General features: G+C 39.3%; 1 protein-coding gene across 9 annotated transcripts in view; it reads right to left on the reverse strand.

Annotated features, from left to right (window-relative positions):
- cemip (cell migration inducing hyaluronidase 1) overlaps positions 1-22,302 on the reverse strand; it is a 226,456-nt gene extending 204,154 nt beyond the window's left edge. For 4 of the 9 annotated variants that reach the window (XM_081604930.1, XM_017303972.2, XM_017303973.2 and 1 more), the window contains exons 1-3: positions 22,139-22,297; positions 3,078-3,189; positions 2,262-2,399 (exon numbers count right to left, since the gene is read on the reverse strand). In XM_081604930.1, the coding sequence (XP_081461056.1) occupies positions 2,262-2,399; positions 3,078-3,159 (220 nt within the window). In that variant the 5' untranslated portion in view covers positions 3,160-3,189; positions 22,139-22,297. Of the gene's footprint in view, positions 1-2,261; positions 2,400-3,077; positions 3,190-22,138 lie in introns of those variants that run through there. The other 5 variants (XM_081604931.1, XM_017303974.2, XM_017303981.2 and 2 more) reach the window with 4 other exon arrangements.

Consider the following 22,302-nt stretch of genomic DNA (forward strand, 5'->3'; position numbering starts at 1 on the left):
AAACCATATTCAAACATCTATCAAAGCTACATTTATTAACAATTGTATTTCTTAATTATGTTTTTAATACATAGTTCAGCATATTTAAATATGCTTAGTGGCTATAACAACAGAATAGGAATGGAATATTCTTATATTGAGGTATAAAGAGCATATTACAAAGCACACAGCTGTTCATAATTTATTTAATAAATTATTCAGTAATATCAATACATATGTATATAACTATACAAACACAATTAAATAATGATTAACACTGAATATTATATTTTGGATACATGTTTATATATATATATTGCAGCTATATATATATTTTATATATGTTTTTCAGCCGACGAGTTCTAGCTTCAGATTCAGCAGCTGAGATTGAGTCCAAAATCTGATGTGAGATTCATCCTGCAGTGAATCCGTCTCTCTTTATAGATTCTCCCTCTTCTTTCTCACATCGTGTCTTTAGGAAACTTTCAAAACAAAAACGGAAGATTTGGGATGTTTCTTACTTTTGACAGAGTGAAAGAATTACATATAAATAATAGTCTTTACCACCTGTGTAAACTTTGCTGGTGAATGTTATAACACATAATATAAGTTTTATAATATATGTTACATTGTTTCATTTCTAATATAGGCTCTTGTGTCAGATAATCTAAGTCAATGATAAAGAATAATTAATTTTTTTCGATTTATGGAATTTATGGAATTCAGCCGCTGTGAAGTTATCCTTCATAGCGGCTGAACCCGTATTACACCAAGCACTGTAGCTAATATTAGCTGGTATCTCGACTGTGGACATAAATACAGTAAAGTAATATTCTAATCACAATATATACACAATAATATGTCCATCTTACTTGTGAAATGTTGTCTGTGGAGCCTCACATCAATAGTCCATTGATCAGAACAACAATATCCTCAGTGCTGAGGAATCTTCCGCTGTTTTGGTTGAGCAAAGTAGGAGGGACGACCTCTCCAAGATGGCCGCCATATTTCTTGCGCCAGAGCAGCCAATGCGGGGTCTACTCTGATATTATGTCTATGATATGGCTGATGAACAGCAGCATAGGTAGGAGATGCTGTCAGACGCTGGTGTGCAGATGGGCTTCTGGTTTGTTTTTATCAAATGTCTAGTGTGCCATCAATCACTCGTATGCCTTTTAACCTGCAGACGTGAGATTGTCGAGCCAAACGTTCTAGCGGTCACATGGTTTGTCAAGTGGGAACTGGTGAGTTTTGTTTGTTTGGGAGCTAGCATGCTAGCACTAGCCTCCCACCAATTGTTTGAGCTCGGTCAGTATGAACACTGATCTGAGTAAGTTTCATCACTTGGATGAAACATGTAAACTAAAATTCCTTGAATTATAAAACACTATCATTGTGTAAAAAGAAATGAATGAGTATTTGCATGAGTTTAACTAATGTAATGTAAACTCATTTTACTGCAGTAACCTACCCTGTTTTATACAATCTGTTAATCTGATCCAGATTCCCATTCCAGGATTCTGGATCTAGGTTCAGTCCTAGATTGTCTGTTACCATAGCGTCCAGACTGGCGATCTAACCCTATCAACGGATCACAGAAACATCACATCCCATCAACTTCTTCCAAATTGATAGGAGACATTCAGCCCAACAATCTTCACTCTGGACTGGACCACAAAGAAGGGAACTTTATTTTTTCTTTGTCATCATTTCATTAATCACCAGCAAGAAACTGGTTGAACTCCTTGGACAAAGGAAAACATTCTGAACTTCATTAACCATTTTGAATAACCTGTATGTATATATTGTAAATATTAATACATTTCACTAGTTTGGCACCGTTTGGTTGTCTGTGTGTTTTTACAATCATTCTAATATTCCTAGATGTAATATTATGTTACATAATACTTAGTCAACAGGCTTGTACACGGTTTTACTAATTAATGGCTTTGCTTGTATATAAAGATGCAAAGCATCGTCTATAAAGATCTTAAAGTTTTTGGAATATTTCTCCCTTCACTGGTCAACCTCATCAGTTGGTGATATGAATGTTTTGCCTCACTCTACCCATGTGCTATCCTGAACTACATCTGCATTGTTGCATCCTTTTGCAAAGATGGAAATTCTTTCTGGAACCTGTGTGAAAAGTCTCAGTATTTATCTTCGTTTCCAATTTAATCTTGAGTTATGCGCTTTAAGGTTTATAAATTACTAGACAAAAACAAGTCTAATTTATTTCACTATAAGGAATGAAGAAGCAAGGCTGGATTTATCTAGCATACCTCCATTCAGAATATCAATTGAGTGAACTGTAGCTGAAGTTGTAAGAAGGATTTTCTGTCCAAAACCAATTGTAACACGGTGGTCTTCACTATGTCCTGGCATCCATAGTCGAAGTCCCAACTCTTTATCTGGGCATACTAGAGGAAAGAGAACAGAGCAACAATTTGACTTATAGAGATGTATACAGCTTACCATTGGGATTTGTTGCAATTCCTCACAGTGGATCTCAAAGTTTACACATCCCTGTTAAAATCCCAGGTCCTTGTGATGTAGAAAAATGACAGAACTATTTTCAAAACTTTTCCACCTGCTAAAATCATGTAGAGACCAAGTCTAGGCAATAAATCGTTAACAATATATGCCCTTGGAAATATATTGTACAACATTCTACTGCAGGGGTGTCAAACTCCAGTGCTCAAGGGCCGCTGTCCTGCAGTTTTAGATGTGCCACAGCTAAAAAACACTAGAATGAAATGGCTTAATTACCTCCTTCTTGTGTAGATATGTTCTCCAGGGTCTTGCTAATGACCTAATTTTTCTATTCAGCGGTGGTGCAGCAGAGGCGCATCTAAAAGCTGCAGGACAGCGGCCCTTGAGGACTGGAGTTTGACACCTGTGTTCTACTGGATACATATAGGAAATATATCCAATAGAATGTTCACTAATTTCACTGAACACCAATCCAGAATTGCACATAATTCTAGGGGATGTAAAGAGAGGAAAGGCCGTAGCTGCTCAACTTCTCACTTCTAGCTAAGGTAGGTACGTGACATAAACTAACTTACTCCCTCCTTGGTAAGCTCAGTTGTTCTTACCTGCTCCAATGCTGGAAGCCTGCAGTGCAGCAAGAAGTGTAAACCATGTCCTAATATCCCTTCTGCCTCCATCTTCTGCCATTTTGTCTCTGATTTAGAATACCGATGGAGCCTACAACATTGAAAAGAAGAAAAGTAAGTAAATGGCACTGTTCTGAAGAATTATCTTGTAAGCAAACACAAAAGATGTTGACTGGTCTTTAAAAAAAAATCACTCTGTCTCTTTTTCTAGCTCCATATGCCAGACCCCACCACAAGTTAAAAATGTTATTGTACAGTGTGAGGGAATTACAAAGACCAGCCAGAAAGACACTGAATGGTTTCCAAAAATATTATTCATTACAAAATGTCAAAAAATAGTTCAAAAATAATAAATTGGGCCCAAAACAGAGATCAACACACTGTAACAGACTGCAACTCAGGTTATAAGACAAAGAACTTAAGCACAAACTGACCTCACAAGCAAGACACGAGGGGAACTTAAATAGAGTCTGATAAGACCACTGCTGAGACACTGGGGTAATAATTTCTCTACATGATTTGGAAAGATTCTAGAGATGCCAAAGGTTCTACCCATAATCAAAATGTGGATAAACATAAGGAAACGTATAGACCTGTCTTCTATTTTTTATACATTTTAAATTTGAAGTCATCTTTTACCAAACAAAAAATCTTTTAGAAGGATAGCAAGACTGCTGGTGAGTGATATGATTTAAAAATAATTTGGACCAGTACATATGCGGTACTGCAGCTTTGCATTGGATAAAATAATTTTGATAGTCATACTGCTTAAGATTTCTAAAATAACAATTAAATAAATTATATTTTTGACGTAAAACTATTTTCAACAGAATCGTCTGCCAGTACAAAAAGAGGATTTTACTTAAGATCTCCCAAAAAGTATTTAAAAAACAACACTTTGACTTTTGAAATGCTACAAATTTCACTTCATAAATGTTTAAATGTAGTTTTCATAATGAAACTTTTACTAAATACGATTCACTTTTAAAATAACCCAAAAAGGTGGTCAACTCAAAACCACTCATATCTCTTTTTCCATCTCTGTCATTTATGCACACCTGTTGCCATGGCAACTGCCTTTCAGCTTTCATTAATATCTTCAAAGCTTTAGCAGCAAAAAGGAAAATTCTAGTACAACCATCCCTTACACAACAACATGGGGGGGTAGTTGAAGGATTACTTAAAAACACAACATTCAGTCCGTTACGATATTACGTTTTCAAGCTTGATATTTAATTTGCCATTATTAATAAGTGCTCCCCAAAGACAGCCATGGTTGATTAGCTAATTTTAAACTCTTGCTTGCACAGAATTGCCCAACACCTTGTTGAAACAATAATTACTGAGATTATCATTTTTGTTGGGTCATTAATTTGAACACGTTCTTTAATAAAGTTACGAACGTTTTGATAAGGAGTCAGAGGATGTGCTGATCTCAGAGTCCTGGCGGCGTTCAGTTTGTCACCTAATGCCAAGATCGACTCAAAACCTTCCATGATTGACGTATGACGTATTGCACCCCTGCTCTAGCAAAAGCATGAACAGTTCAGAAACAATATGAAATGAGGGGTGGGGGGACCTATTAACTTAAAAAGTCGTGTTTTAGTTTTTTTTTTTTTTTAACTAAGTTTAGTGGGTGAACTCACAGCTGCACAGTACACCAATTGATTTTTTTTACAGCAGACAGCCGCTCCCCACTCTTGCAGGTACTGCGTACCCCCGCTAAATCTTTTAGGGGTATGCAGTACCCGCCTACTTTCACCCCTGGCGCCACTTTTTGGTGCGATTACAGCTGCAAGTCGCTTGGTTTGTTCCATCAGTTTTGCACATAGAGATACTGAAATTCTTGCCCATTCTTCCTTGCAAAACTCAGTGAGGTTGGATGGAGAGCGCTTGTGAACAGCAGTTTTCACCTCTTTCCACAGGTGCTTGATTGGATTCAGGTCTGGACTTTGACTTGGCCATTCTAACACCTGGATACGTTTATTTGTGAACTGCTCCATTGTAGATTTTGCTTTATGTTTGGGATCATTGTCTTATTGGAAGATAAATCTCCGTCCCAGTCTCAGGTCTTTTGCAGACTGCAACAGATTTTCTTCCAGAACGGTTCTGTATTTGACTCCGTCCATCTTCCCATCAATTTTTACCATCTTCCCTGTTCCTGCTGAAAAAGCCAGACCCAAATCAGGATGCTGCCACCACCATGTTTTACAGTAGGGATGGTGTGTTCAGGGTGATGAGCTGTGTTGCTTTTACGTCAAACATATCATTTTGCATTGTGGCCAAAAAGTTGGATTTTGGTTTCATCTGACCAGAACACCTTCTTCCACATGTTTTTAGAGTCTTCTTTGAATAGCTTCTGAAGTTTAAATTATGGATCTGGTCAGCTGGTCTCTCAACGCAATTGATAAAATTTTTTCCACTGGGAAACCGGGTTAAGGGGAACCCTCGTGTCCTGACGGGACATTCTTCGCCAGATACACGATGGATTCTGGATGGAAGTGAAAGACCGTGTGTCTGACGACACTGTCAGTCGAGGATGTTGAAGATGTGTACATGACTGGATTTATGATAACAGGTTTTCTGCTTATTGGAGTTGGCGGCTACCTGTTTTGGCCACTTTAAGGCTGCCGGGTACGGTTGATAGGATCTGCAGAGCGATAAACACTCAGACTGAGATGATACGGGAGCCGAGCCGCAGTCTGGGCGCGATCTTAGAACAGGACAGGACTGTGGCCGGGCAGCGGATCTCTGACTCAGAATGGATATGGTGTGACCTTGGAGAACATTGTTCGCTTGGATCAGGCGGAAGACCCTACATTTGGCTGTTTGGATTTACCACTGAGAAGCTCCAGCGAGACTTTCAAGGAAGGCAGTAAACTGATGTCAGCCTGACCTAAACAAATTATTGCTATCGGAATCTGGCTCCCCGGGCTGGCCTTGACTCGCCAGCTATCCTCCCCTGGTTGTTATATCTACAGGAGGCTCTGTTCTGCTGCCCTCCCCTCCTTGAGATCATCTGCGGCCCTGAACTGATAAGCTGGTGGCGAACTCTGACATACTCAGACAATCACAGACAATCGCGTGCTTCAGTTGGGGTTCATGGTCTGACACACACATAACTCACATGAGACCCATATGCACGTCACACCTCCTCCTCGTACCCGGCTTGTTTTGTCTATATGTGTTTATATGTGCCCAGGTGCCGAAGTTTTTTTCTTCATCTCAAACTCTGCCCTGCAAAGAGCAGAGTGTGAGACAGGCAGGGGTTTTTTCCCTCTCCTTACCTGATATTTTTCTTATTTTTCCCATTTCCTCTGCGAGGCCTCAGTCAACTACCTCCCCCCCCTATGTTGTTGTATAAGGGATGGTTTTACTGGAACTGCAGTTTTGTTGTCTTTCTGACAATGACAATACAATTCTTCTGATGTTTGCTGTGTCTCCCAGGTGGCTTTTGGCAAACTTTAAATGAGACTTTTTATGGATATCTTTGAGAAATGGCTTTCTTCTTCTTGCCGCTCTTCCATAAAGGCAAGATTTGTGCAGTGTACAACTGAACGTTGTCCTATAGATAGACTCTCCCAACTCGGCTGTAGATCTTTGCAGTTCATCCAGAGTGATCTTGGGCCTCTTGGCTGCATTTCTGATCAGTCTTCTTCTTGTTCCAGATGAAAGTTTAGAGGGATGGCCGGGTCTCGATAGATTTGCAGTAGTCTGATACTCCTTTCATTTCAATATGATCGCTTGCTCAGTGCTCTTTGAGATGTTTAAAGCTTGTGAAATCCTTTTGTATCCAAATCCCGCTTTAAACTTCTCCAACAGTATCTGAGACCTGTCTGGTGTGTCCTTGGTCTTCATGATGCTCTCTGTGCTTTAAACACAACCCTGAGACTATCACACATCAGGTGCATTTAAAGGGGACTTGATTACACACAGGTGGATTCTACTTATCATTTATGACAACACTGGATCACTCAGAGATCCTCACTGAACTTCTGGAGTGAGTTTGCTGCACTGAAAGTAAAGGGGCCAACCAGTTCCGAGGATGAACCTCCACATCGTCTTCATGGTGTAAGTATTTGTTTTTTTTTACACTGAGCAGCTGGCCACATTTTTAACAGCAGCAAAAACTGATGGGTTTTCAACACTAAGTGCTTAATAAACATGATTTGATTTGAAAATGGAATTTTTTCCCCTTGATTCAAGACTATTATTGATCATCATCTTTTTTGTTCCTGACCAAAACTTGGGTGAATCAAAATAACCGCTCATCTATTCTTATGGAATCATGTCCTCCAGATTTTAGCTTTATAAGCCAGACCGGAACAGACAAAAGAGGAGGTGGAGTTGCAGTATTGTTCAATTCTGCCTTTACTTGTAAGCAGATATCCTATGTAAACTTTTTATCATTTCAATATGTTGCATTACAATTAAACTCATTCTCTCAGATCACTCTTGATCTGGCAGCTGAAGGAGGAACAGCTTATCCTGCTCTCTCACGTCCTTACTGATAACTTTGCTTGTGAATTATTTTTAAAGTCACAATTTTTATGGTTTTATTCACATTATCGACGTCATAACTGGATTACTTCAAACCTAAGGACTGGGAGATTTTCTCACTTTTATTTTTACCTCATTTTTCTTCACCTCCAAGTTGAACTAGGGCAAAATGTCCCCGTCCGACCCCAAGGACATTAGCAGTATTCTACAACGGCTTCAGTTTTTAGAAACAAAGATTCAACGGCTGGAGGTGAACTTTGAGATCAACGCTACCTGTGGATATGAAACAACTCTTCCTCAAATCAGCGGAGAGGTCGTACACCCCACACCAAGCAGCTCACCCTGGATCGCTCAGGGAGCCAAGCCAAAACAAAAGTCTCACACTGCAGATCCCATGAGACGACTAACGGGGAGAAAAATTCACCTGGATGAATCAGCGTGGCCGGCTCTGAGCCGAAACCCACCTTCAACCTCAACACCTGCTCCGCCAAAGAATAGCAAACAAGCAGCTGGAACCAAAACGACTACACCGAGCCCACTCCCAAGGACAAAGCGACCAGCCCAAGCCTCAAAACATCCTGACTCCGTGGGAATCCCACTGAAAAACAGATTTTCTGCACTTCAGCAAAAGCCTCTGAGTGAAAACCCACCTTCAAACATCAGCAATGAGGCTAAACCAACGCATCCACCGCACAAAGCTCCGAAGGACAAAGGGACCACCAGGAAAACGAAAGGTATGCCAAGAGTGCTTATTGTTGGAGATGAGGCAGTAAATGGAATCAGTCATGTTTTCAATCCCAAGAAAACGAGAGTGGTTTCTTTTCCTGGTGACACTGTATCTGATTTGACTTGCAAAGTGCTCTCTCTAACCACTGATCAGCCAAACATGGAGACTTTAGTTGTGCATGTTGGAGCCAACGATCTGGCAAAGCAAAAATCCGAGATTCTGAAAAAGGACTTTAATATTCTTCTGGACACTATGGGAAAATTAAAAACGAAGTTATTTCTCAGTGGTCCAATTCCATCACCTCAATGGGGAGACGAAAAACATTCCAGGCTGCTTATGATAAACAAATGGCTGATTAAAACCTGCTCTGCCAGCTCAGTGACCTTCATCGATAACCTCTGGATCTACTGGCAGAGCTTTCACCTCTTTGGAAGAGGAGGACGCAATCTTAACAAACACGGAATAAGGCTGCTCACTGCAAACATTTTTCATTTTATCAACAAGAACAACAATGTGACCATCGCTTCAGAAGAACAGGCTCAAGGATGTCTGACTAGGATGGAGCCCTCCGCATATCAAGAACAAACTATTCAAATACAAACTGATAAAACATCGGCTGTGAACAGAATGACTGGTTCCCCTCCTCCTTCCCCCATCCCACATCCTCAGACTGAAGAGCTTTCAGCCTCCGAGTCACTTAAACTGGCTCTTTTAAATACCAGATCTCTCTGTTCTAAAGCTCTATTAATTAATGATTTCATCACTGAGCATAATATTGATGTTTTATTTCTGACAGAAACATGGCTGAATGACAATAATGAAGCAATCGTACTAATTGAATCAACGCCTCCTAAGTACAATTTTTTAAGTGAAAATAGAAAACATAAAAAAGGAGGAGGCGTGGCTTCAATATTTAAGAATACCATAAACTGTAGTAAAATCTCTTTGGGTAATTTTATGTCTTTTGAATATCTTGGAATCGAGGTAAAAGGCCACAAACGAACTTTGACACTAACTCTATACAAAACACCAACATATGTAGAAAATTTCTTTGCGGACTTGAATGAGCTTCTATCTCTCATATTCATTGATTACGATTGTTTGATAATTGTCGGTGATTTCAACATTCATGTTGACAACCTGAAGTCCGAGGGGCTAAAAAGCTCTGTAATATATTAGAGAGTTTTGGTTTAACACAACATGTCAAACAAGCAACACACACTCATGGACACACACTGACCTGGTTATCAGTAAAGGGTGTGAATATTTCCAGTGTCTCTGTAACTGATGTCGCCTGTCGGATCATTTTGCTGTTATCTTTGACAGTTTTTATCCGTTAACCCACCTTTCACAGAAAACACAGCAGAAACATTTAATCAAATCTACTCTTCTTCCTCACTCTTAACTTATAGTGACGTAGATAAGTTGGTGGATGATTTTCAGTGCAAACTTTCAGATATCATTGATTACATTGCCCCCACTAAAGTGAAGGTTGTGACTGGTAGGAAGAAATCTCCATGGAGAAATGCACAAGTAGTTCAATCTGCATGACAACTCTGCCGTAGGGCCGAACGGAAATGGCGTAAAGGTCAACTGCACGTTTATTATGACATCTACAAGAAAAGACTACGTAACTATCACACAACACTAAAACATGCCAGAGAGGCTTTCTTTGTAGATGTCATAAACAAAACCATCAACAACGCTCGAGCTTTATTTGCTACTGTTGACAGGCTCACAAACCCTCCTATGACGTTACCACCTGAACTTCAATCTATTGCCGCCTGCAACAAGTTTTCAAGTTTCTTTTCAGAGAAAATTCAAAAGATCAGAGGATTAATCTGCACATCCACTCCAAAGACAGTACTAATGCTGTGCCCAAACAAAACAAATGCAGGAAAAATGACCCATTTTCAACTACTAAATTATAAAACCCTAGAAGAAATTATAAGTCAATTAAGCTCCAGTTCCTGCTGTCTGGATGTCCTACCCACACATTTCTTTAAGAAAGTCCTGCCTGTTGTTGCTAATGATCTGATCCAAATAGTAACTCATCGCTCTCTTCAGGTGTTTTTTTCCCCCAGGCTTTGAAAACAGCAGTTATCAAACCACTGATAAAAAAGAACAATCTGGACAAATCACTATTGCAGAATTACAGGCCGATCTCCAACCTCACATTCATCAGCAAAATTATTGAAAAAGCTGTTTTTGAACAATTAAATAACTTCCTAACAATAACAAACTGCTTTGACTCCTTCCAGTCTGGTTTTCGTGCTCACCACAGCACAGAGACTGGCCTAGTCAAAGTGTTCAATGACATCCATATAAATACAGACTGTGGGAGAACCACAGTGCTGGTTCTGTTGGACCTCAGTGCAGCTTTCGACACTGTTGACCACGACATTTTACTGAATCGACTGGAGAGTTGGGTCGGACTCTCCGGTCCAGTGCTGAACTGGTTTAAATCTTACATAAAGAACAGGGATTTCTTTGTTTCAATCGGAAACTTCTCATCAGAGAGGTCAAAGGTCATATGTGGGGTACCCCAAGGTTCAATCCTAGGACCCCTTCTTTTCAATATTTATATTCTCCCACTGGCTCAGGTTATAACAGGACATATGATTAGCTACCACAATTATGCGGATGATACACAGCTCTACATCACGATGTCACCAGGTGACTCTGAACCCATCCAATCACTGAATAGATGCTTAGAACAGATCAATGTGTGGATGTGCCAAAACTTTCTCCAGCTGAACAGAAACAAAACTGAAGTTATTATCTTTGGACCTAAAGAGGAGCGAACCCGAACCAACGCACAGCTTCAGTTATTACAACTAAAAACCAGCGATCAGCCCGAAACCTGGGAGTAGTGATGGACTCTGACCTGAACCTTCAGAGCCACATTAAGACGGTCACAAAGTCGGCCTTCTATCACCTGAAGAACATCTCCAGGGTTAGAGGACTGATGTCTCAGCACGATCTAGAGAAACTCATCCATGTGTTTATCTTTAGCCGCATTGATTACTGCAACAGCGTCTTCACAGGTCTGACTAATAAATCAATCAAACAGCTGCAGCTGATCCAGAAGCTGCTGCTGATGTTCTGACTAAAACCAGGAAGATAGAGACATAACACCAGGTTTAAAGTCCCTCCTCTGGCTCCCTGTAGCTCAGAGAATAGACTTTAAAATACTGTTGTTAGTTTATAAATCACTGAACGGTTTAGCACCACAAGACATTAAAGATCTGTTATTACTGTACCAACCGTCTAGACCCCTCAGATCTTCTGGTTCTGGTTCTGCTCTGCATCTCCAGAACCAGAACCAAACGAGGAGAAGCAGCCTTCAGTTTCTATGCATCACAGATTTGGAACAAACTTCCAGAAAACTGTAAAACAGCTGAAACACTGAGTGCCTTTAAATCTCAACTTAAAACCCACCTGTTTAGAGTTGCTTATGGCTAAATTAGGGTTGGAGTGCAGGTTTTGATGTCTTCCATGCTTTTATGTCTTTAATGTTTTTAATTTTTTATTTTTTTTTCTCTACGTTTTAATGATGTAAAGCCCCTCAGAAAACGTCCCAGTTAAACGATGTTTAACTAAAGTTCTACGGGGTTCAGAGTCCCAGTTGACGGCCTTCAACTAAAAACTTTCAGATATCATTGATTACATTGGTAATCAATGATAGAGGTTGGAGTCCTTGTCAAACGGTGTTTTTGACTAAAGTCCCAGAGGGTTGGAGTCCCAGTTAAACGACGTTTAACTGAAGTCCTAAAAGGGGTGCAGGTTTTAATGTTATCGTTTTTTTTTTGGTTTTTTTTAATCTCTTTCTCACTGTTTATTTCTGTTTTTATTTTAATTATGTAAAGCACTTTGAAACTCCTTGCTGGTAAAATGTGCTATACAAATAAAATTTGATTGAATTTGATTGATATCTTGCTGCTAAATATATGCAGACCTCATAAATTCTGTGCAAACGTCTTTGATGATTTTACTGAATTATTGTCCCTAATTTTGGTTGATTTTGACTCTGTTCTTATTGTTGGTGATTTTAACTTTCATATCGACTATCCATTGGATCGAGGCAGTAAAGAGCTATGTCAGATCCTGCATAACTACGCCAATCTATGTTTTCGCATCCACCTGAATAATGTGTAGTTGCGCCATTGACTATACACAAGTCATTTCAAAAAGATGCATTACAGAAACTACTGCCGATCAATTTATTCAGGCTTTTCCTTCAACTGCTATACACTCCTGTATTTCTCTGAGTGACCATTTTATTTTCAAAATTGAGAAAGTTATTGACACCATTGCTCCTGTTACTACAAAAGTAATCTCTGGGAAACGTAAACCACCTTGGAGAAATTCTGAGTTAGTTACAAAAGGGAATAGAGTGCTGAAAAGCAGAACGTCGGTGGAGTAAAACTAAACTACAAGCCCACTTAGATATATACAAAGACAAACTAAACATTTTCAATTTTTAACTGAGAAATTCAAGAGTTTTTTTTCCAAACATCATTTCGACCTCTATCAACAACTCTCATGCTGTTTGATTGTTGACAGGTTGACAAATCCACCTTATTCTGTTAACCGCAAATTTTTCAGTCAGGTTTCTGTCAACATCACAGAACTGAAACTGCTCTTGTGAAAGTATTCAATGACCTCCGTCTAACACTGGACGTAATAAAATGTCAATATTAGTTTTACTTGACCTGAGTGCTGCGTTCGATACTGTTGATCATGATATTTTACTATCCTGATTAGAAAATTGGGTTGGCATTTCCGGTATAGTGCTCAGCTGGCTTAAATCTTACCTGTCTGACAGAACCTTTTATGTGTCCAATCCAAGTGGAATGAAATTATCTGTGGAGTCCCCCAAGGTTCCATCCTGGGGCCACTTCTTTTCAGTATCTATATGCTTCCATTCATTCAAATTATGAGAAATAATAAGATAGAATATCACAACTATGCCAATGACACACAGCTGTACAATAATCTTTCACCAGGAGATTACGGTCGAGTTCAACTACTCACTGACTGTATTGAGCAGATTAATGTCTGGATATGCCAAAATTTTCTCCAACTGAATAAAAACAAAACTGAAATAATATTAGTGCTTGGACCAAAAGAGCATAGATTAAAATGATGACCTACTTTCAATCCACTGGGTTAAAATGCTCTGACAAAGCCGACTTCCGGTTTGCCATCCGGACAGGGTAGACTTAGCAACGGTCTGCTCCGGAAAAACCCAGCCTTTTAATTAAATTCACCCCACAGAAACCTAATTTTACGCCACCCACCAATACAAACAGTATTTTGGTTATTTACCCACTAGGTTATGGCCTTTAAGAGCGTGAAAGGAAGCAAGAAGGAGGACGCTAGCCTAACGCTGGAGGCTATCACTGCATTGCTTCAGCAGCACAGTGAGGACCTGAAATCTGAGTTCAAGTCTTCTGCCAACATGCTAAGCTCCAAGCTAGACCAGATGCTCCATGCTTTTTCTTGTAGTTGTTTAAATTTTATTACATTACTATTTTTCTAGAGTGTTTGCAGAGGCAAATAAACTATGTCTTAAAATCTATGTCACTGTGGGGGTTTGTATCTATTCCATGCCCACTAGAAGCAGGGGTTAGTTTGCTATAGGTAGCTCTGTTTTTCTGATTTTGAGGTTGTTAGTTACTGGAAGATTGGATCTCTGGGAATGTTACTGTTGAAGAGTTTGCTGCCACATTGTTGTTTTCTGTTTGTCAGCCGTTTGTGTTTGGGGGGGATTTTTGGGGGGCTAAGGTCACTGCCGGTGGTTCTCGCAGGGTACCGTAATTTTTATTCACCTCTTTTGCTTCAATCTCTGCCTGCCATGCTGACACCATACCTATAAAAATAAGCTAACGCACAAACTCTGTAACCATGAGTCAGCATTTAAAGTTTTTAAGATGGAATGTCAAAGGTTTAAACCACCCAGTGAAGAGAAGGAAGGTTTTCTCCCATATTAAACGATTCAATACAGATGTGGCGTTTCTGCAGGACGGGGGTCGTCTCCTGACATGCTGGAAGGCACAATGTTTTCGCTCTCATTTTCAGGTCAAGGCACGAGGGGTCTCCATACTGATTAGCCAGAATACTCCGTTTGAGGAAGAGAATGTGGTGGCTGATAAACATGGCAGGTTTATTATAGTAAGTGGGAAACGGCATGGCACTCTGGTCGCCCTGGTCAATGTTTATGCTCCCAATACAGATGATGAGAACTTTTTTAAACAACTATTTTCTTCCCTACCTGACCTCAATAAATACTCATTGGTCCTGGGGGGCGATTTCAACTGTTGGCTGGACCCAGCTTTAGATCGTTCATCCCTCAAAAGTAATGTCATAAGCAAATCTGCATCAGTCATCCAAACCTTTCTATCTGAGCATGGGCTGTGTGATGTGTGACGTACTTTAAATCCCGACAAGAGGGAGTACTCATAACTCCTCACCTGTACACAAAACTTATTCAAGAATCGATTATTTTATTACAGATACTGCAGCAGATCCGCTCTTATAACTATCAAAGCATAGTTATCTCAGACCACGCCCCTCTCACACTGTCCCATGCCCATCCTCACTTCCCCTTAAGAACTGGACCATGGCGTCTCAATTCAACCCTGCTGTCGGATAACAACTTTGTAAAGTTTATTCAAGACAAGATTCGTTTTTTTTTTTTGCTACCAACTCTTCCCAAGAGATCTCCAGCCTTGTAGTACGGGATGCCTTTGAGGCCTACATCAGAGGCCAGATTATTGCCTATTCAGCAAAAATTAAAAAACAGTCCACCTATGAACAGAACAACCTAATTCAACAAATCAAAGAGGTTGATGTAAAATATGCTGTGAATCAGTGTCCCGAACTGTTCAAAAGGCGTGTTGAACTTTTAACAAGGTTTGACCTATTGACAACACAATCAGCTGAACGCTTGCTTTTACATAACAAATCCAAATTTTACGTGCATGGCGACAAAGCCGATAAACTTTTAGCAACCATGCTCAAGGGCTCTAAGGTAAGGCAAACTATTTCAAGAATTTGAAAACAAGACGACAGTATAGTCACAGATCATGGACAAATTAATGATACATTTAGGGACTTTTATGAGGAGCTCTACAGCTCACAATCACAAACCAATTCTAACATAATTGATGATTTTCTAGCTAAACTTCACATTCCTGCAATCTCACCAGAATTTAAGAACAAGTTAGATGAACCATCTCCCAGACAGAATCTCCCTAGCAATTGCCTCAGTGCAATCTGGCAAATGCCCAGGTCCGGATGGTCTCCCCTCAGAATTTTTCAAACAATTCTCAGACTTACTCTCTGTGCAGCTCAGCTCCACCCGCACTGATTGTGTTAAACAAGGATCCCTTACTCAATCATTTTATGAAGCTTCTATCACACTTATTTCAAAGAAGGGCAAAGATCCAGTGCAATGCACCTCATACAGACCTATCCCTCCCCTAAATACAGATGTCAAAATTTTATTCAAAATTTTTGACCGTAGACTTGAAACCGTTTTACCATCAGTTATTTCAAAAGACCAAACAGGTTTCATTAAAGGTTGGCACTCATATTTTAATGTTAGAAGGCTGCTTAATATCGTTTATTCAGGTGCCACAGATTCAGCTTAGTGTGTTGTCTCTTTGGACTCTGAAAAAGCCTTTGACCGGGTTGAATTTGACTATCTTTTTGCGGTTCTTGGTAGATTTGGCTTTGGAGGAAACTTCATTTCATGGATTAAATTATTATACCAGCTACCGCCTGCCACGGTTCGTACCAATTTTCAGACTTTAAAACCATTTAAACTACAAAGAGGCACCCGTCAGAGCTGTCCTCTTGGCCCCCTGCTGTTTGATCTGGCCACAGAGCCCCACGCCATTGACCAGTAAAGAGATATCTGGCATTTGGAGGAATGACATGGAACATAAAGTGTCGCTTTATGCAGATGACCTTTTACTTTTTATTTCCAAACCATCAACTTCACTGCCTTTTGCTCTCGGCATATTTAGCCAATTCAGTCAGATTTCTGGGTATAAGTTGAACCTTACCAAAAGTGAGCTTTTCCCCATGGGCAATAAAGCTAATTTGTCAGATTTTGCTAATCTGCCAATTGAAAGACAAAAACTCACATACCTTGGTATCACAGTGACAAAAAAAACATAAAAACCTGTTCAAAGATAATTTGATTCAACTGTTGAACCAAGTGAAGGGATCCCTCATAAAGTGGACGCCCTTTTCCATGTCCATTGTGGGACGTATCAATTCAATTAAAAATTAATATACTACCCAAATTTCTATACCTCTTTCAGACATTACCTAACTTTATTCCTAATACTTTTTTTAATGAACTGGACTTGATTTTTTCATTTGGCAGTGTAAACGCCCAAGGCTTAATAAATTACAACTCCAAAAACCTAAACAGCAGGGGGGGGTTGCCTTTCCCAATTTCCGGTTTTATTATTGGGCCGCCAACCTTAGATGCTTAGTGTTCTGGTATTTTTACCATAGCCTGGGTGGCTCTCTGCCAGAGAGAGCATACACTGTTAGAAACCATCCTATTATTGAACCCGACTCGTAAAGGGCTGGTTTCATGGCTTTATAATAAAATGTTGACTATGAAAGAGACCTCATCTAAACTTAAAACTTCATAGGAAGAGGACTTGTACGTGGCTATACTGGATGAGACATGGGCCTCTATACTTAAACTGGTGAATACAACATCTCTGTCTGCATGCCATTGTCTCATTCAGTTCAAAATAGAACATAGAGTCCATCTGTCCAAAAGCAAACTATCTCGTTTCCATCCAGAAATCACCCCATACTGTGACAAATGCAAAACTGCTGTGGCCACACTGGTTCATATGTACTGGTCCTGCCCCGCTCTGGGTCAGTTCTGGACAGATGTTTTCCGTAGCTCAAAGAATAACATTTAAAATCTCTTTAATGGTTTATAAAGCTCTACATAATAAGAACCCAGATTATATTTCTGATCTTCTTCAGCCCTACATACTACTCAGATCTATAAGATCATCAGAGTCAAACCTACTAATTATGCCGAGTCAGAACTGAACATGGTGAAGCAGCTTTTAGTTTTTATTCTCCAGCTCTCTGGAATAAGCTTCCTGCTCATTGTAAGTTTGCCCCCATCTCTTTTAACCTTAAAACAAGGTTAAAATATTTTAATTTGAAGTTGCCTATTCTTAAATTCTTACATTTTTCGTAATTCTATTGATTCACTATATTAAAAATTCTAATGTTTACTTTGTCTAATTTTAATCTGCTTGATTTTTTTCTTGTTGTATGTTGTTTTTAACTTTTTTTGTACAAGCAATTTGAATAGTCTCCAGCTGTAAGGTGTTATATAAATAAAGTTGCCTTGCCTTGGTGAAACATTTTTCACATTTGCTCTAAAGTGTACCTATCGTTTTATTGTGCTAATTTTTATAAGCATGTTGTCTGTAAACTTTGAATATATTGACAATTTGTACAATTCTGTGATAGTATATTGGCAATGCACTCTTGAAAAATGTGGGTAACACTTTATTTGAAGGGGTGCACATAAGACTGACATGATACCGTCATAAACATGACATAATACCTGTTAGGAACATACTAACTGGTGTCATGAAGTGTCATTCGGTAAATAATGACACTTTTAATGAGAAGTTGGTTTAGAAGTCAATTAACAGTGCCAACCTTTTGCAAATAACTTTCAGGGTTACCCTCTAATCCTAACCCTATATTGCATCCACAGCCTTAAGGATGCATCAACTATTTTATTAGAAGTATAAGGTTTAGTTGAAGACTGTAATGGTGAATGTAGTAAGGCTGCCAAGGACACAGGTTTTACAGAGTTGGCCTCCATAACAAGCCAAGCTGGAGAAGACGGGCTATCAGCATCGAACCAATATCTAAAAAGTCTAATATTTGAGGCCCAATAATAATATCTAAAATTTGGCAAGGCCGACCAACGAAGCAAGCATTATTGCATGCTTCCTTAACATGCAATAATAAAGGGAAAAAGTTAGCTTTAAAAAGATCCTTGTATTTGGATGTAATCTGGATCCCTAAGTAGATAAAGCTCTAGTCTATGACCTTAAATGGCAATGTGTGCAGTGGGTAACTTTTAGCTAAAGCAATAATTCACTTTTGCTGAGATTTAATTTATAGCCTGACAGCTGCCCAGATTTACCAAGTATGGCAAGTATAGCAGGAATAGAAATATTCAATTAGATGTAAAAAAGATCATCAGCATATGAGGAGACCTTTGTTTCCATGTCATTCCTCTTAATACCTATAATGTTTGTATTACATCTAAGCACAATTGCGAGGGGTTCAATTGCCAAATCAAATAATAACGGAGTAAGTGGGCAGCCTTGGCGCGTAGAACGACTGAGGCGAAAGTAGCCAGAATGAGAATTACTTGTCCTAGCCCAGTGTTTCTCAACCTCTTTTGGACCAGCACCCCCTGTCCATTATCCTGGTCCCTTAGTGCCCCCCATATAAGAAATGTAATTCTACCTTGCACTGAATATTATTTTACTGTTAATGTTACCATCACTATTGTTGATGTTTTAATTTTTATTGTCGTTTCTGTATTCATCATTAAAAATAATTTCCCAGAGAACAAAAAAGCCATGGGAATAGAAATTATTTTTACAGGCGTCTTAAAATCGGTAGGCCTAACAGCAGCCAATCAGAGTGGAAAAAATATCCCAATATAATATATAATGTACCTTCATATTTTACCTTTTATCTGAAAATAGTGTATTTGTTCTTGCCATACAGTCAGTCTTCTGCATTTAATTTAGTTTCTTAGTTTATTCTTGCATTTTGTTCTTCATGCATTTTCATTCAGTTTTCTTTGATTAGTATTATCCTCTCTCGGTTTATTGTTATGTTCTCTTTAGTTTCTTTCCTGTTGCCAGTTTTAGTTTGTCGTTTTTATTGACGCTCACCACCAGTAATCTTCACTCATCACCTGCTGCGCCGCTTAATCATCATGTGTTTCACCTGATTTGACACTAATTGATTTTTCACTGTTCGGCGTCAGATTCTCCGTTTTTATTCCCTGATTCACATCTAGTTTGTCGCTCTGTTCTATGTGCCGGTTCTCCTGTTTCCGAGTTTTGCATAACGTGCGCGTGTTTGTTTTTTTTTACCATTCTCTGGTGTGGAGCGGTTGGTAAGCGTATCGATGGAAAAAAGCAGGCTTCGAGCATTTATACCGTTTTCAGTCTGCTATTGTGTATTGGAAACCGTCTGACCAATGACGTTCTGAATCTTGCTTCTGGCTCTGTTTTACATTGAGTGTGTGTTGGAAGTTCCGAGAATTCTGGGTTTGACCTCATGGAAGTTAAATCTGCTCCTTCAGAGGACCATTAGTCAGATTGGTAGTTCTTATCTGTCCAAACAGAGACTCTGGCTGAGTCCCTTGCCAGGAATTTCCTGTACAACACCTTATTTGGTGTTGAACCAGCACAACATAATACATTCCTTTTCAGTAAAACATATCTTAATGTGAATTAACACAACTTTTAACTATTAACATAATTATATTCCTCAACACTTATAAGTTGTACATCAGATATGTCTAAGAGCCTTACCTTTAGCCTTTAGTTAAATCTCTGTTTAACAAGGACTCTAACCTTTATAAAAGGTTAGAATCAGCATGTTGAGACATAAATGTACATGGCACACATAATGCTTTGTTCACGAAGAAGTATCATTCTCACTGTTCGCTCAACGCGTACCTATAAATGCACATCTATGAACATAGAGGCGCAGCTCAATGTGAACATTTGTGATTCACATTGAGCTGCGCGAGCAGAGCAAACATGGTGGATTTAAACTTGACTCCTTCCTTGATGAATTATACAAAAAACATGGATCCTCACAAGGGGTTTATATAAATGTCCACATAGGTCAGCCTATAAGAGTGATCTGCACAGAGGTAAACTTCAGAGGTTAAAGCACGACAGTGCGCATGACGTGGTCAACGCACAGAGGTGTGATTGGTGCACAATGTATGAAAACTATAAACCCAACTTTCTTTTAGGAATAATAATGTCCTGACAGTAAAATGCTCAACTCAGAAGAGACGCTTGCAGTCTATCTTACAAAATATATATATACTTTTTTATTTAAAGAAAAATATAATTTTTTTATAAAAACATACAACACCTTGCGGGGGGCACGCTGTGGGAAACCCTGATTAACTCTCCAAAGCCACTTTAAGAAACAACATAATTCTGTAAAGGTATCCATAGGACTGGGATATCACAGACATCAGCAAGCGTAATAATACCCAACAACCTGGATGACATTGTTAACCTGCCCAGCCAATGCATCAGATTTTCCTACACTGTGGAGAGACCATGAGTCCATGAAAAAATAACTTGTGGAATTTTAATTATTTGGACTAAAGGTACCGACACGCTATCATGCTACAACCAGCAAGGGGACATTTGTCACCACCCCATGCGCTGGCTCCTAACCTAGTTTCCACACCCCCAGACTGCAGAGGAGGTCCATTTCAACAATATGCACACCCATGAGAGCACAACTGTGGACCATGCTATCAGCCTCCTAAAATGCCGGTGGTGGTGTCTAAACGTTATTTCCTGTCAATGTGGCTACCAAAAATGTTTTCAATTTCCACCTCACTCACATTACTCTTGATGAAATTGCATTCCTCCCCCTAATTTCCCTGTGGTTTTCATCGTTAATCATGGAATAAGATGATCAGCTGACTCATTTAAATAAACAGTGACATCCATGAGGTGCTTCGCATCGACCTTTTATGATTGAATGTGGTAACATGCAGAGGGCAGATCCTGAGGCAGGACCTTGTACACAAACTTTTTGGGTCAGCTGTTATCTATAAATAAAGATTTCTTGCTGATGTGTGTATGCATGGATTTATAAATCAAAATTTGTTTTGGTGCAACATTTTTGTCTTGTGGATGTATTCATATTTTCAATATGAATCATGCTCAATGTTTTATAAATGAGATCCTGGAACTGTTCAAGAAATTCTCATCTCATTGTCCTGTTGATGTAACAGCATATCATGAGAAACTTACCAAGTCTCAGTTGAATGCATCTTGCAGAACCCAGATAGGTGCTTATGTGTGTACCAACAACTTTCAGGCAATTGTGAGTATATCCTAATCATAATAGAGGCAGTAAACCACACAGTGTTAAATATGTTTAAAACAAGTTTCAGATGTTAACAAAAATAAATTGACAATCAAAACATGATCAATTATGAATTGCTGAGTTTAATATTTTTGTACATAATTGTTACACTGCCAGCCTATTAAAGCAAGATAAAGGGATCTTTTTATTTTTCTCTTTATGAGAAAATATTAAAGTGTGTAGTTTTTCTTCGGTGATTTTTCAAATTTACACCGAGATGCCACTGCGACATGCCAAGCTGAGATTTGTCATGGAACACTCTTTTGCTCTCAAGGTCTGCAGGTCTGCTGAAACATACATCTAGATGTAGCAGATTCGATGTTTTTTGTTTTTTTTCGTGAATTGCAGATTCTATCCCCACTTATTTCAGACTAGGAGGCTGCAGACAGGAAGCTCCACAATTAGACAAAACAAACAAAACCCCCGAATTTCCATGCAATGCGCGCGCACAGTCCACATCCACTTTACATTTAGTGCACACACCTGCGGCCAAATCACATATGGTATTTAGTAGCCAGTAAAAATATGGCAGGAACACGTGCGAAACAGACGAAATCTAAAAAATAATAATAAATAGCACACTAACCTGTTATGTTTAAGATGCGACGAATAATCCAGAGAGGTTGTGTGTGTGAGATCTGTGTGAAAGGCAGAGGAATGACGTGGCTGGAGAAACGCGGTCCTTCTGCCAGAGTTGCATTCCGAGGATTAGAAGCAAACAGACAGGAGACGGCGCGCGCAGCGCCGCGC

Source organism: Poecilia reticulata, chromosome 3 (genome assembly GCF_904066995.2).
Source record: "Poecilia reticulata chromosome 3, P_reticulata-male-v2, whole genome shotgun sequence".
Classification (NCBI taxonomy): domain Eukaryota; kingdom Metazoa; phylum Chordata; class Actinopteri; order Cyprinodontiformes; family Poeciliidae; genus Poecilia; species Poecilia reticulata.